This window comes from Diachasmimorpha longicaudata, chromosome 2 (assembly GCF_034640455.1).
Source record: "Diachasmimorpha longicaudata isolate KC_UGA_2023 chromosome 2, iyDiaLong2, whole genome shotgun sequence".
NCBI classification, from domain to species: Eukaryota; Metazoa; Arthropoda; class Insecta; order Hymenoptera; family Braconidae; genus Diachasmimorpha; species Diachasmimorpha longicaudata.
The window spans coordinates 3,860,067-3,875,365 of record NC_087226.1 but is presented as its reverse complement, the minus strand read 5'-3'; the positions used below and the strand labels follow the sequence as shown (position 1 = coordinate 3,875,365).

Here is a 15,299-nt window from a genome sequence, read left to right as displayed (position 1 = left end):
GGGCACACGACTTCGTATTATTACCCATAGTCTCTTGGCGAAGGGTGAGAGTTATTATTGAGTTATTCTAGATGAGTTCCAATTTATGCCTTCGCCTCTGATGATGAGGCTGCACATCAAATATCTTTCAGTCCAATTCATCTCCGATTTATGTTTCAATAAAAAATTACAATAATTATATTGGATTATGGAGGCCTAAATAAATAAACACTTGGAGTATTTCTAGGACTGAAAATTATTATTAAAAATTATAAAACTCTAGACAGTCAACAGGTATTGTACTTAACGAAAACTTACAATGAACTGACTAAACATCACTGGCGAGGACCACGTTAAACTCCTCTCCAGAGGGCAATATAATTTCTCCTTCCATTGTTAACCCTTAGACTTTTCTTTCTTGACCATCTCTGGTCACCAGATGTATTTTGGGAAAAACCCGCAATAAGAAAGTCCCTCAGGGACTTTCCTCTGTTTTGTTATAACATACAGGAAAGGTCCCACTGCAACAAAGAAATAAATATTTCCTAAATCCGAAAATATAAAAACTCTAGAAGAGGGAATTTTAAACCTGGGGAAAACTCTGAAATCCAACAACTTAGGAAAGAGTCCAAGAGTCTTAGGAGAGAGTTAGGAGAGTTAGGAATTATTCTAAGCATTTGACAGCCGGAATTATTCCAATTAATTCTCAATTATTAATAATTATTAATCCCAATTAATACCAATCTGAGGGTAAAACAACTTTAAGGTTGTGATTCATTGCAGCCCATTCTAATCCGACCGACGTAATTTAGAATAAAGATAAAAAAATATTACTTGAATCATCACAGAACCTTGAATCTCTCGGGGAAGTACTGGAAAATCCAATTAACAAATCAAAAGTCCAATCAACAAATGATAAATAAACCCCTATTGTCGTCCATTTTACCCCGAATGATATCCTTTCCGAGAAATACCTGTTAGAATGGAAAGAAAAAATCTCATCTCCAGAATGCATCCGACGTCGTTCGCCCCTCAAAATACATTATGAGGAGTCAGCTCCAGATAACCTACACCCGGCGCAAATATACCGTTTTTATCAGATAAGTAGTCAACGGATACTCCACCTCAAAATATTGATAACGACAGTTTTTCGTTTTTATCAACGTGTAAACAATTTTTCATTCAAATAATCATTCATGTTTACTGGCAGTAAAATGCAAACCCACGTGTCCCCTTATTCTGAGAAAATAAATCACAGAATAACTAGTGAAGAAGATGAGAAATTTATCATCCATTTATCGATTATACACGATTATTTGTATTTATCAATGACATTACACGTCAATGACCTAATGAAGTCAGGATTTTCTGCATTAAGAGAAAAATATCATAGATTTAACTAAATATATCTTGGTGGATGCATATTCTTTTGTATAAAAATAGTATTCTATTGTTTCAACGTTTTAATTTTTCCGTTGAAAATGGGTCATTATTCTATAAAAAATATCTTATTGCATGTGATTCCATTGATATTGTCTGCAATAAGTATTCAGATCAACGAAGGACGATACATGCAAATAACTATTAAAATTCGATGAAATATTCAGGGAATACGAACCAATATACGATGGATTCAAACCCTCATTTTATCGAAGCATAAGGTTGATGCTTGGAACCCGCACAATCAACGATTGAAGCAAATAGTTTAATCATGCAGTTCTCTAAAAGTGCCGACATAGTTTGGTACATCAATGAATTATTCCGGTGACACTATTGAACAAGATCGAGTGGTTGAGTCAAAAAAAATACCGTTCATTATCTCAATCTAATCGCAGTCATTATCTAAACTAAATTTCGGAAAGTATTGATGTTTTTTTAAACCTTCCTTTCTTATGAACAAATAATAGAATTTCGTTCCCAAACGATAGATTATCTTTTATGAAATGTCAAAAAATTCGTTAATTTTAACGCGGCTAATGATCAAAAATTCATGTTTCGAACTTTGACTACAACGGAATTGGTGATTTCCCCATAAGACAATCTGTTAAGTCCTGATAGGTCCACTTCTTTCTTAGACAGAAACGATAATTAAATTGAGGAGAAATTACGATTTTAAAATTTTGTGGAGTTTTCGATCATTTTCGAATTTAGTACGAGCCACTTTGGAGAAGGCAGAACATCTTCTGACGATGGACAGTAATATTCAGTAAAAATCGCGGAACTCAAGTTATTTTATCAATTCCAAAAGGGGTTAAGACAACGTACGTAAGAATATCGCAATTTTTCTCAGAAAATTAAGATAAAACTGCGACTTAAATGTGGTAGATATGACTCCCGGATTACAGAAAAGATTACGCATTTTCATTGAATATTTCTCTCCGTGAAGATGTACCACGAGCAGGTCAACAAACTTCAACCACCAGATTGGAGGGAAAAGACAGAATCGAGGAGACATTATTGCAAACACGTAGAGTAAGTGTCAGTGATCTTGCCATTCAACTCACCATTCCTGCTACGACTTTTTATCGCCTTCTGACAGAAGATTTAGGCTTTACCAGTGTCAACTTGGGTGTTCCATGTGCTACGTGTCAATTAAAAAGATCCTCCATATAAACTGACAAAATCTGATCTCAATTGATAGGAACTGAACCCCTAATTGTTCCATCGATTCTGCTGTTTGGACGGAAAAGATGATCTGCCCTAAAAGAAAAATATAATTTTACCAAACATATTTGTTTTGGACCAACACATGCCCGAAATTTCCATTTGAAAATTCGCTTTAAATTCGTGTCGGAAGAATATTCTATTGGCAAAATTACATTTTTCTCTCAGTGTAGGCCGGTCTGGATAAAAATAATGGCCTAAACCGTTTTCCATTCATTCGCATAAAATATGTGAAAAAAGCTATTGCCGGACGAGTGTTATGATGTTTTTACTCATGTGGAATTTGTCAGGCGGAGCCGAAAGCGAAAAAAAAATTCGAAGAGAATTAGAATTAGAGAGAAAAAAATTTCCCCTTTAACTCAGTATGAAATCGAACTAGAGTCGCTCCGTACCGGTAACACTAAATCAAAGCAAATAAATTTGTATTGATTCAAGTAAATAGGATTTTTACTCGTTATTTCTCTCAGCGCAAGGTTCTTGTCTGAATTTTTTTTCTTCTAATTGTTGATTTCGATTGTCTCCAATCGGCAAAAAATTGTTTAATTAACAAAGTGTAATAATTACTTCCGTCACGTCTTATATGGATTACTCCACCAGTCTATTGATCATCAATGAATAAATGAGACCAAATTATCACCCGTCAATGCATTCGTGGGGACAGGTATATTATCAATAATTGGTATGCACTAAGAAACGTTCACTGTTACCCACGTAGTTCACTAGACATACAACCGAAAGACTCAAATGACCGACAGCTTCAAGTTACCAACAGGGGTATTACCGACGGTATGTCGTGGATCTCCCAGTTTTTGGTGAGTTACCAAAGAGGATCGACTAAAGTAGAGGCTCAGTCAAAGAGGATAGGCCAAAGTAGCGGCTCAGTTCTGGGGGGGGGGGGGGGGGCTCCGTTCGTACTTTTGCAAATGTACAAATGATGAACAGTATAGAAAATTTTCAAACGTTGAGAGCCCCGGTGTGCAGGGATCCAATTGTCGAGACAAAAATGTGACTGTACATGTGGACCCAGCGCCACATGTACAGCTTACCTTTTTGTCTCGACAGTTGGATCCCTGCACACCGGGGCTCTCAACGTTTGAAAATTTTCTATACTGTTCATCATTTGTACATTTGCAAAAGTACGAACGGAGCCCCCCCAGTTCTGGGGGTTTGACTGACGCCAGTTTCTCCACGCTACCGACATGCTTTCACCCCCGAGGAGACGGGGCGCCACGAGTCCTACTGGGGTATCTGCATATCGGCCAAGCGGGGGGGCTCCGTTGATGATTTTAGAATTTTCAAACGGTGAGAGCACCGTTTGAAAATTCTAAAATTTTAAAAAGCTAGGCTGTACATGTGGCGCTGGGTCCACATTCGGGAGACCTCCACCAGACGGGAAGTCACCTTCAATGGCGAGAGTTCGAGCAGAGAGGAAAATAGGTTTGATTAGTTATTGGTTATTGTTTTTTTAAATCAAATTACGCGCCACCACGTTCCCACTGAGGACGACAGCAAGGATCCTGGGGAAGCCGGAAGATGTCGTTAGTCTTCAGGATAATTAAGAGGATAAAGGAGCGGTTTATTTGGCCGACATTGGAACCACCATCCAGGAATCCTGTACCCGGAAGTGACGCAGTTGTCGTGCACGTGGCTGTTGCAGATCAGCAGATATTCATCCGATGGATGGGAGAGAATTATTTCTCTCAGGGCAACGGAGGACGCAGGGTGTATTTAGGGTTAATAAGGATGCGGCTAGGCTGGGTTAACCCGGATTAACTACAATGAAGTTGTTAATTTGAGCCTAGCTGGAGTTAATCGCACATACGCTATGATTGATGGTTCTGTTGCGCATGGCTGGTCGAGTGGGATTGGTGAATAATGACGTTGTCACCCCCCCCCCCCCCCACTCACCATTACCCAATATCACCGCGTTACCGACCTGTTGCGGATTTTCACGTGTCGACGGAAATCACTTCCTGTTTGGCGGTGGACAAAATTATAACGTTTCGATTCTGATTAATTTATCTGACTTTTCCGACAGCAATTGAGTTTCATGACTCAGTTGTTTGATTTAATTGTTTTTTTACTTTCTTTGGACAATGGCAACTTACGTCTTGGAACGCAGTTGTTCATTAAGTATTTATTTTTGACTCCTTTGACTGCTTTTACATTATGACTTGATTTCTTTTTGTTGGTTGACTTCAGAAGATTTTTACTTAGTTCTTAATTGGACGACAGCGATATTCTCTTATAAATGAAATTTGTGTGTTGTAACGCTTGGTCGATCTCCGGGGATTTATTTAATTATTTTTTTTATTGTATCGATATTATTTTTTTTATTAAACATTGTTCTCCCCGACAATTCTGACAGTTGCGTTACTCTTTTCGAAATCCCAGTTGTATCCCCTTTAAGCTTCCGATTATTTGGATCTCGACGACCCGAGCTGCCGGAGTTATTGAGGCTGAGAGCGGAGAAGGGTTTTGTTTACGGTGGTCATTCCGTTTTAATGACCTGGCGCCTGACTGATTTTTCTGATTTTATTCTTTGGGGTGTTCTGGTGCCAGAGGGCAGGCTAATGGACGAAGGGCTCCGCGAACTTTCTGAAATTACGTCACAATATATACGACAATGTTCGATTATCATTGAAATTCAATGACACCTCTAGTACATTTCTTTCAAATTAATTATAAAATTCTCTCCATTTTCCACGTTTTTAATGCCCCCCCCTCCCCTTACAAATTCGCAAGATTGCTAGTCGCCCTCCAAGAATCTACCGATCCTTAATGACAAGTCTAATGATTTTGTCCATCCCCTGAGGAAATAAAGTGTGAACAGTTAAATAAAAAAAAATATTCAAGTCAATTCTCTCGTCAACCAATTTCCTGAGTAATCTTCGTCTATTTTTTCGATATTGGGCTATTAATTCCCCCTGACTCAATTGAAAATCAATACTTAGACTTGTATCACTTCTCTCTACAATGAACTCGAAATTCATCGAAAAATTATTGGAATAATTCATTAAGCCTAATGAGAACGTTGAAAAGAACATCTCTAATAGCCACATGTACATCGCGATGCTTCTTCATCTCAGCAATACGAGACATGGCATCAATGTGGACAACAACAATATACCCTCCATCCCGTGCTTTAGAAATTATGGTCACTAAATGGAGATCAATGAGTGCAACAATGTGCTTCAAACTTTGCAACGCCCTCACAGCAACCTCTGGCTTCTTAGTGATATCCTTTGCCATCATTAGATGAAGCAAAGTAGTAATACGTTTACAAATTTTTGGTTTCAAGTCTACCCCATGCTCCGCCAGAAGCGAATAATAATACTGAGAGATTTTCCTAGCACCTGGTTCGTTGTTCTCCAGACTAATCTGTTCATCTTCTACCGATTCAGTGTCATCACTTCCCACCTCTGAATCATCACTTCCCATTTCTGAATCATCACTTCCCATTTCTGAATCATTACTTCCCATCTCTCAATCATCACTTCCCATCTCTGAATCATCACTACTCCCCGCCCCTTCATCGTCACTCGAACTTGAAGAAATTTCACTCATTTCCTCGTCACTTTCAGACGACAAACTTCTCTCATCAATCGTTTCATCAAGATCCTCGCCTTGCAAATCATCACGATTACGACCACAAATTAAAAATAATAAAAAGTTTTCCTGGTCCTCATCATATGTGTCCTCACATTGAAATATCCAATTACCTGTTTTCACTAATAACAGTCCCCTTTTATAACTCACCTCATCATCCGCAGATCGCTCCAATACTTCGTCTTCATCCTCAGATAACGCAGCTATCAAAAACTCTGATTCGGATTTGGTATCAGCTGATATGTCATGTGCCCCAGGCTCCATGTCCTTGGCGAAATGCTCTCTAAAAGTGGCATCGCACCTGGAATCAAACGACAAATCCGCCTCTTCTAATATCGTAGAAGGTTCTGACCACTGCTCCACGTGTTCAGAAGTAACTGATCTCACGTCCAAGGTCGATAAATTGCTAACTTCAGTGCCATCCTCATCATTGTTACTTATCGGCGCTGGAGAAGTTGTATCAGTGGTTCTATCATCATCTATATGCATTCTATTATTAAGATATTTACCCTCATGGTATCGCTGAACATTATCACAAGAGCGCGCATGTGTCATGTTTCCTTGCCCCCCATATGATCCTAACACTGGATGAGTCGATGAATCAGCAGTAACTTGGATACGATGTGGAGTAGAACAATTGGAATATCTCATTTGAATGTTGTGCTGGAAATTAGGATCAATTTCAGGTCCTTGATTATTGATGTTAGAACCGTTTTCAGGACCTCTCGGATCGTAAGGCCTTTCAGCCATCCAGGAATAATCATCCGCATGTGCCTGCATTCTCGCAACTTCGACACGCTGGGCGTAGTCAATCCCTCGGGCAGTCTCAGCTTCTTCTTTAGAAGGATAGTATCGCTGGATACGAACAATCCCTTGACGGAGCCCAGGTACAGGAGATATCTCATACATATCAGAAAGAAAGTCCCCCGCAAAAGCCTGAAGACGCATATACTCCTCAAAGGCCTGAGGACGCCTGTTTTCCTCAGAAACCTGAAGAGGAATGTAGTGATGAGGGACCTGAACAAGAATGTAGTGCTGAGCGACCTGAACAGGAATGTAACCCCCAGACGCCTGGAGATAACGGTATTGCTCGAACTGCTAACGGCGATTGTAGTCCTCAGAGGCTTGACGACGGCTATATTCCTCAAGCTCCTGACGATAACGGGATTCCTCAGCGGCTAGACGACGACTGAATTCCTCAAACTCCTGACGATGACGGGATTCCTCAGAGGCTCGATGATGACTATCTTCCTCAGAGGCTTGATGACGACTGTATTCCTCAAACTCCTGAGGATGACGGGATTCCTCAGATGCTCGATGATGACTATCTTCCTCAGAGGCTTGACGACCACTGAATTCCTCAAACTCCTCAGGATGACGGGATTCCTCAGACGCTCGGTGATGACTATCTTCCTCAGAGGCTTGATGACGACTGTATTCCTCAAACTCCTGAGGATGACGGGATTCCTCAGATGCTCGATGATGACTATCTTCCTCATAAGCTTGACGACGACTGTATTCTTCAAACTCCTCAGAACGACGGGATTCCTTAAACTCCTCAGAACGACGGGATTCCTCAAACTCCTCAGAACGACGGGATTCCTCAAACTCCTCAGAATGACGGGATGCCTCAAACTCCTCAGAACGACGGGATTCCTCAAACTCCTCAGAATGACGAGATTCCTCAAACTCCTAAGAATGATGGGATGCCTCAAACTCTACAGGATGGCGGGGTTCCTCAAACTCTTCAGGATGGCGGGATTCCTCAAACTCCTCAGGATGACGGGATTCCTCAGACGCTCGGTGATGACTATCTTCCTCAGAGGCTTGACGACCACTGGATTCCTCAAACTCCTCAGGATGACGGGATTCCTCAGACGCTCGGTGATGACTATCTTCCTCAGAGGCTTGACGACCACTGAATTCCTCAAACTCCTCAGGATGACGGGATTCCTCAGATGCTCGGTGATGACTATCTTCCTCAGAGGCTTGACGACCACTGGATTCCTCAAACTCCTCAGGATGACGGGTTTCCTCCTGCATTTCATTTATTACGTCTCCACCGCGATCATACCCCTCAGGGGAAGCAGGACTACTCATGTCGTTGAACGATGATAACAATATTGTAAGGGTTCTGAAATAATTCCGACGAGTGAGATCATTAGGGTTAAATTGTATATATATTTAAAAATAATAAAATAAGAGATAATAGGTTTATCTACTATAGGTTTGACATATCTAATGCGGTTATAATTATTGGGCGACTTCTCGTCACCTCGGTCAATACCCAACTGACTGGTCTCCCAGAAACAGCCTCTGGCCCAAATCTACAACGTCACAGATGACATGTGGCCAGTCCTGAAAACAATACTTCCATTCATCTACACACTGCACACCCATACATCCTTGCAACCTCAAATTTCTCTTTTCTTGTCCTCGGAGCACCACTTAAAAGGTAATACATAAAAGAAATACATAGTAAGAAAATACAGAACTAATACTACAGTGAAATACACAACTGGTGCATTCTTCTGAATGAAACTTAAACTAATACAGGCTATTGTCATCTCTCTCCAAAACTTTTGACGCCTCACTGCCATCATCGTCACCAGACATATCCTTCCAGGGCCGCATATTTTTCGCTTCCCAAACTCCCTGATAAGGTTTCTGGGAATTCTGAACACCTTCTGGGTCAACTATCATATAGCGGTCATTTCTTAATTTCTTATGGATAACGTATGGACCTTTGAATTGAGGGACTAATTTTTTTGAGACACCCGGTGAGTTCTCACAGTTCCGCAGCATAACTAAGTCACCTTCCTCATACTCGTTTGCGGCTCTCCTTTTCCTATCAACATACTTCTTATTATATTCTTAGGATTTTGTTATTTGGTCGGCATCTTTATCCTGCACTACTTCTAGATCACATTGATCATCTTCAGTTCCCATGCTTTTTAAATATTCTTTCACATCATCGAATACATTCCCTCTCTGATTAATTCCAAACAATAACTTACTGGGGGTCTGGCCAGTTGACTTATTTATAGTGTTATTTATAGCAAACTCTACGTCACTAATTACTTTATACCAATACTTTCCATTTTCGTTGTCACTTAATTTTGCTGACATTGGGATAATTGCACGGTTAACTCTTTTTACTTGTCCATTAGCCTGGGGTGACCCGGTAGCTATTTTAATATGCTTAATATGTTGCGCTCGTAAAAATTCTTCAAATTCACCTGAAGTGAAGCATGTTCCACGATCTGACACTAAAACATTGGGTCTACGATAGTTCTGAAAGTACTCTCTCAAACAAACAATGGCTTCTTTACTCGAGGTTGATTTAGTGGCGTACAATTTCACAAATTTGGTAAAACCGTCAACAACTACTAACACGTGCTGTTTAATTAGTCGATTTCTACCAATGGGACCCACATGGTCCACGTGAATCGCTGCGAAGGGAACATTCCCCTTGGGAACGATATGCAAGTAACCTTCGCTTTTTCCTGAGCTTGGCGAGAACGATATACATTTTGAACAATTTTTAATGTGAGCCTGAACCTTTTCATTCAGTTTTGGAAACCAATAATTTTCCAAAATTACACCACAAGTTTTTTCTTTGGCCATGTGCCCCATTTCATCGTGGTACTTAAAAATAACATTGGCTTCCATCTGCTGGGGCACATAGAACAATAGCTTTTCATTCTTCTTTCTGTAGACCAATCCATTTCGCAGCTCATAAAATTTGTCTTCACGACACTCTAGCCCGTCCCTAATCTCAACAATAGAAGGGTCCTGATTTTGACACACTAACAAATTCCATTCTAGAGGATTGTGTTCGATAACCATAATAACTGCACTTTTGCGACTCAGTGCATCAACGTGTCGCATTCTGATCCCTGGTCTATGTTCGATCGAATAATCATAATTCATCAACTCTAAAGCCCGTCTTGCAATACGAGGGTCTAATTCTTTTTTACTAAGGGTCATCCTTAATGAGTCACAGTCCGTCACTATTTTAAATTTCAATCCCTGTAAATAAATCCGGAATTTACGTAACGCGTAAATAATGGCTAATGTCTCGAACTCGAAACTGTGATACCTACTTTCCGTGTCTGTGGTTAATTTTGAAAAGAAAAAGACTGGGTGGAAATTTCCATCAGCCTTCTTTTGCATCAGGGCCGCGCCAAACCCTTTCGAACTTGCGTCACAGTGGAGTTCAGTCTCATCTTTGGGACTGTAAAGTGCAAGAATGGGGAAACTTATCAATCTAGATTTTAACGTCTTAAAAGCCTCTAATTCTTCCATTCCAAACTTAAATTCGATATTCTCTTTGACTAAATTATACAAAGGCCTAGCAATTGTCGAAAATGACTCAATAAATTTTCTGAAGAAAGAACAAAGCTCCAAAAAACTCTGAACCTCTCGCACTGTTCGAGGAATGGGAAAATTCTCAACGGCCTCAATGCCGCTCTTTGTTGGCTGAATGCCTTTAACTGAAACTAAATACCCCAAATATTCAATTTCCGTCTGTATAAAAGAACATTTGTCAATTCTTAACTTGAGTTTATTGTCCACCATAAGTCTAAACACACGTCTCAATACCTCGAATTGTTCACTTAATGTTTCTGTAGCAATCAAAATATCATCCATATAAATCACTACGTTACCCGCCTTAATCTCTTCTTGAAAAATTGTGTTTATGTAACGCTGAAATGTGGCTGGCGCTGTTTTTATTCCGAAGGGCATACGTAAACATTCAAACTGACCCAACGGCGTCACAAATGACGTGAGCTTAACCGAATCCTCTGCGACTCTAACATGATAATACCCGTCTTTCAAGTCCAACAGAGAGAAATATCTTTTGTTCACTAATGCATCAAGTTGGTCTTCGATCAATGGTAATGGGTAATTATCGCGTACCAACATCTCATTTAGAGGTCTATAATCCGGGCACATCCTAATCTCTCCATTCTTTTTTCGGACTAATACAATTGGACATGCAAATTCCGAATCACTGGGCTTGATATATCCCTTTTCTAGTAATCCCTCTAATATTCCTTTCAATTTTATTTTATCATCATATGCTAAACGTCGAGGAATCGAGTGGAATGGTTTATTTTCTTTGAGCCTTAATTTTAATTCATGCTTAATTTTGGGTTCAAGTGGCCTTTCTGGAGTTACATACTCTTGCATAAACAAACTTTTTAACCCTAATGCTTCCTTCATATCGAGATTTTCATTTATTTTTAGTTCGTCACACACAGTCTGCGAATAATCTACATTAATATTGAATACTTCAGACATTTCTTTATTTTCTATCTAGGGTCTCAAAGTTAACTTAAAATTTTTAACCAAAATATCCCTTACCAATAAAGCTGAGACCCAAATAGTCCCCTCTTTCACGACGAACAATACCACGTCCTCTTTTACCTGATCAAACAGGGTAAGTCTTACAACGACTTTCCCCAAAATCTCAATGGGTGACTTATTAACCCCTGTGTACCTCACATTCTGGGAATCAATCGGAAGGATTGTGTGTCTAAATTAAGTATTTTCCGCTCATTACTTCCTAAAATTTCAAAAATAACGATCTCACGAAATTCCTCCTTATCACCTCGCTCGTCGTAGATGTTCGTCACCTGCGATGGCTTCACTTGTGCTTCTTCCTTGACTTTCCTATTTTTCCAGTTGTCTGGACACTCCACTGCCAGATGTCCTGTCTTGAAGCATATGTAGCACTCTCCCTTTTCCCGCACAGGTTTGTCACACTTATGAGCGTAATGCCCCTTTTTATTGCAGTTGTAACACTTCACTTCTGATTCCTTATGTCCACTCACTTTTACCCCATTTTTTTCACTTTTCACTTCGGTTTTATGCAACTTAAAGTCTTGCTTTTCTGTCCTCACCAAACCCGAACTACCACTGAGGCTACCTATTCCTCTAGGCCCGCCCCTTGGGTCGGTTTGTAATGTGATTCCCTTAAACGCCGTTAATAAGTCTTCCTTCGAAGCCAACCTCAACATACGGGCTTGATTCCGCAATCCCCGCTCTGGGATTCCTTCCATGACGTATTCCATGATTTCTTCTTCATCCTCCACTGGAACTCGGTTCGCCAAAATTGTCTTATCATGGAAATAATCGTCAAAAGTCTCATTGTGTTGCCACTTTCTATTTTCAAAGTCTCGTTTTCTCTTCAAACGAGTTGGACGATGATCAAAAAACTTCTTCATTGTACTTAATAATTCCTCCAGAGACAAATCCCGATGCTCTGCCTTTGAATGGAACCATGCCTTAGCTTTTCCCGTCAATTTGGTCGTCACAAGTAATTGTGCCATCTGCTCTTCCAAATGGAACACTCCCACTATGTGTAACACTTCTTTTTCCTATTCTAGGAAATCAGTGCCCTCGCTAAATTCTGGTAGTGAGTCACTTACTGTCTTTAAGGTCGTTTTTAAGGGACTGTTGTGGGGACCCTAATTGTGGCTCACGCCTCATCAACTCTTTCTCTCGTTCTAGCAAGTTTACCCTGTCAATCAACAGCTGTCTTTCTCTTCTCATAAATTCGAGTTCTCGTTGCAAACACTCATCATCATTGGAGGTTCCTTGTCTTCCTTCTGGTAGGACGATTCCAGACGTATTCCTCGTCATCCTGTCTTGTTGCCACGTCTCGGCATCTAAGAGGTCTGTGTCCAGTCCCACCTGTTCCGCATCTTGCCTTCCTATTTCTTCATTTGTCGCTTGTTCAGCTCTTGATTCCTCCTGTATCCACTTTTCTTCTGGATCTGCATCTAGAAGTCGAGCAATCAGTTCTGCTTTTGTCCCTGATAACGACAAATTTTTCCTCCTCAAAACCTCCTTGAGTTCAGCCACTGTAAAATCACTTGCGTTTTTCGTCATATTGGTTTCTTCTATCAGGTGTGTGAATAAGTCTTTCCCGTTTTTTGTAAGAGATGCCGCCACCAATACTGTGCGAGTATTCAATGGTTACATATGTCATAATTAAAGCTTATTCATCTGTCAACAATTCCACACTAACACATTAGTTGAAATTTTTTCGCATCATAAATTTTTGATATCGTGAAAATGTCGAAATTTGAGCCGAGTCGACGTCATTTGCGGGAAGTTTCACTTTATTGGTTCAATTTGAAGAAATCTGCTGCCGAGGCGCATCGATTGCTTCAGGAAGCTTATGGAGAAGGTTGTCTCGATGATTCAAGTGTTCGCGGATGGTTTCGACGCTTCAAAAGTGGTGATTTCGACGTGGAAGACAAGGAGCGTTCCGGGCGGCCGCAAATCTTTGAAGATCAAGAATTGGCGACTTTGCTTGATGAAGATTCGTGTCAAACGCAAGAAGAACTTGCTGAAGCATTGGAAGTCGACCGAACAACCATTTCCAAGCGTTTGAAAGCCACACGACCGAGAAAAACGGCCACAACACTCCGACAGGCACGACAAAGTTATTTTGCAACATGACAATGCTCGCCCACATGTTGCACAGCCGGTGAAAACATACTTAGAAACGCTCAAATGGGAAGTCCTACCCCACCCGCCGTATAGTCCAGACAGGGCTCCGTCTGATTACCATCTCTTTAGATCGATGACGCATGGCCTGGCTGATCAGCACTTCCATTCCTACGAGGAAGCCAAAAAATGGGTGGATGACTGGATAGAGGCCAAACCGGTCGAATTTTTTCGTAACGGGATTCGTATGTTGCCAGAAAGATGGGAAAAAGTTGTTGCTAGCGATGGCCAATACTTTCAATAATTCATTTGTAACCATTTTTTCACAATAAAGGCTCAAAATTTGAAAAAAACGGGAAAGACTTATTCACACACCTGATATTAGTTTCTAAATGCATTGAACAACAATTTGAGCACTGTCGGACGTATTCCTCAGCTCCTCCTTATTGATCAACGAATGTTCCTTAATTTATCTTCTGTTCATTTCCTCACACACTATTTCTTCACAATACTTTCACTTTATTCGCTATAGAATATTGTTTCCTTCACCATTCTTATGTCCCTTGAACTCACTATGGATTACCATGGATTATTATTACTGATTAATGAATTACTATCACTGACTATTGGATTACTATTCCACTTCTGAATTTGTAAGGGTTCTGAAATAATTCCGACAAGTGAGATCATTAGGGTTAAATTGTATATATATTTAAAAATAATAAAATAAGACATAATAGGTTTATCTACTATAGGTTTGACATATCTAATGCGGTTATAATTATTGGACGACTTCTCGTCACCTCGGTCAATACTCAACTGACTGTTCTCTCAGAAACAGCCTCTGGCCCAAATCTACAACGTCACAGATGACATGTGGCCAGTCCTGAAAACAATACTTCCATTCATCCTTGCAACCTCAAATTTCTCTTTTCTGCTCATTTCACACTACAATATTTTGTATTTCACCAAGGCCTCCTCACTACTAAAAGACGTGCTTCTGCGACGTTTTACAACCCGCGAATAGTCGGACCTTGCGGTTACAGAGTTATTGAGGTTATCGCAGTCTTCATCTTCAAAACTGCTACTGTCATCAGTCCTCTCCCTTTTTCCCGGAGATCTCACTGGTACGGAATCTTCACTGGATATGGCATAGCCCACCGGGTCTGGAGACGCTGGTGAATAGGAGTCGTTCGCTATCTCCGTTTCGGGTTCATGTTTTTCTGATTTTTCAATTTTGCACAAGGTCATTGTCTCGGTGCTCAGTTTGTAGTCGGGCACATCGGCGTCATTGGGGTTGTTCATTGATTGCACGAGGGCGAGGTACATTGCCTGGGCTGCCAACTGCTTAGCTGCTTTCGTTGAATGGGCAACACCCACCTCTCGATGCTGACCAACAACGCAATTCCAGTAGAATCTACGTTTATGAGCTGGACCATCCTCAAGGTCTTCGTCGTACTTCGGTTGAGGCAATTCGTTTCGTGAGCAAAACATCTGGAAAAATAATGAGAGTATGTGATAACTGGGACATGGAATACGTGTTTTTTTGTTTATTGTAGAGATATTGTTTACAAATAATGATG

At 40.4% G+C, this 15,299-nt stretch overlaps 1 protein-coding gene across 2 annotated transcripts in view; it reads right to left on the bottom strand.

The window, feature by feature from the left end:
* Nucleotides 1-260: 260 nt before the first annotated feature.
* LOC135173157 (interferon-inducible double-stranded RNA-dependent protein kinase activator A homolog) overlaps nt 261-15,299 on the bottom strand; it is a 40,649-nt gene continuing 25,610 nt past the window's right edge. Inside the window, exon 4 of one of the 2 annotated variants that reach the window (XR_010301262.1) lies at nt 261-500. Coding sequence is in view for 1 of the 2 variants with exons in the window: in XM_064139850.1 (XP_063995920.1) it covers nt 14,665-15,210 (546 nt within the window). In the remaining variant the exon portion in view is untranslated. Of the gene's footprint in view, nt 501-8,690; nt 15,211-15,299 lie in introns of those variants that run through there. The other variant, XM_064139850.1, reaches the window with a different exon arrangement.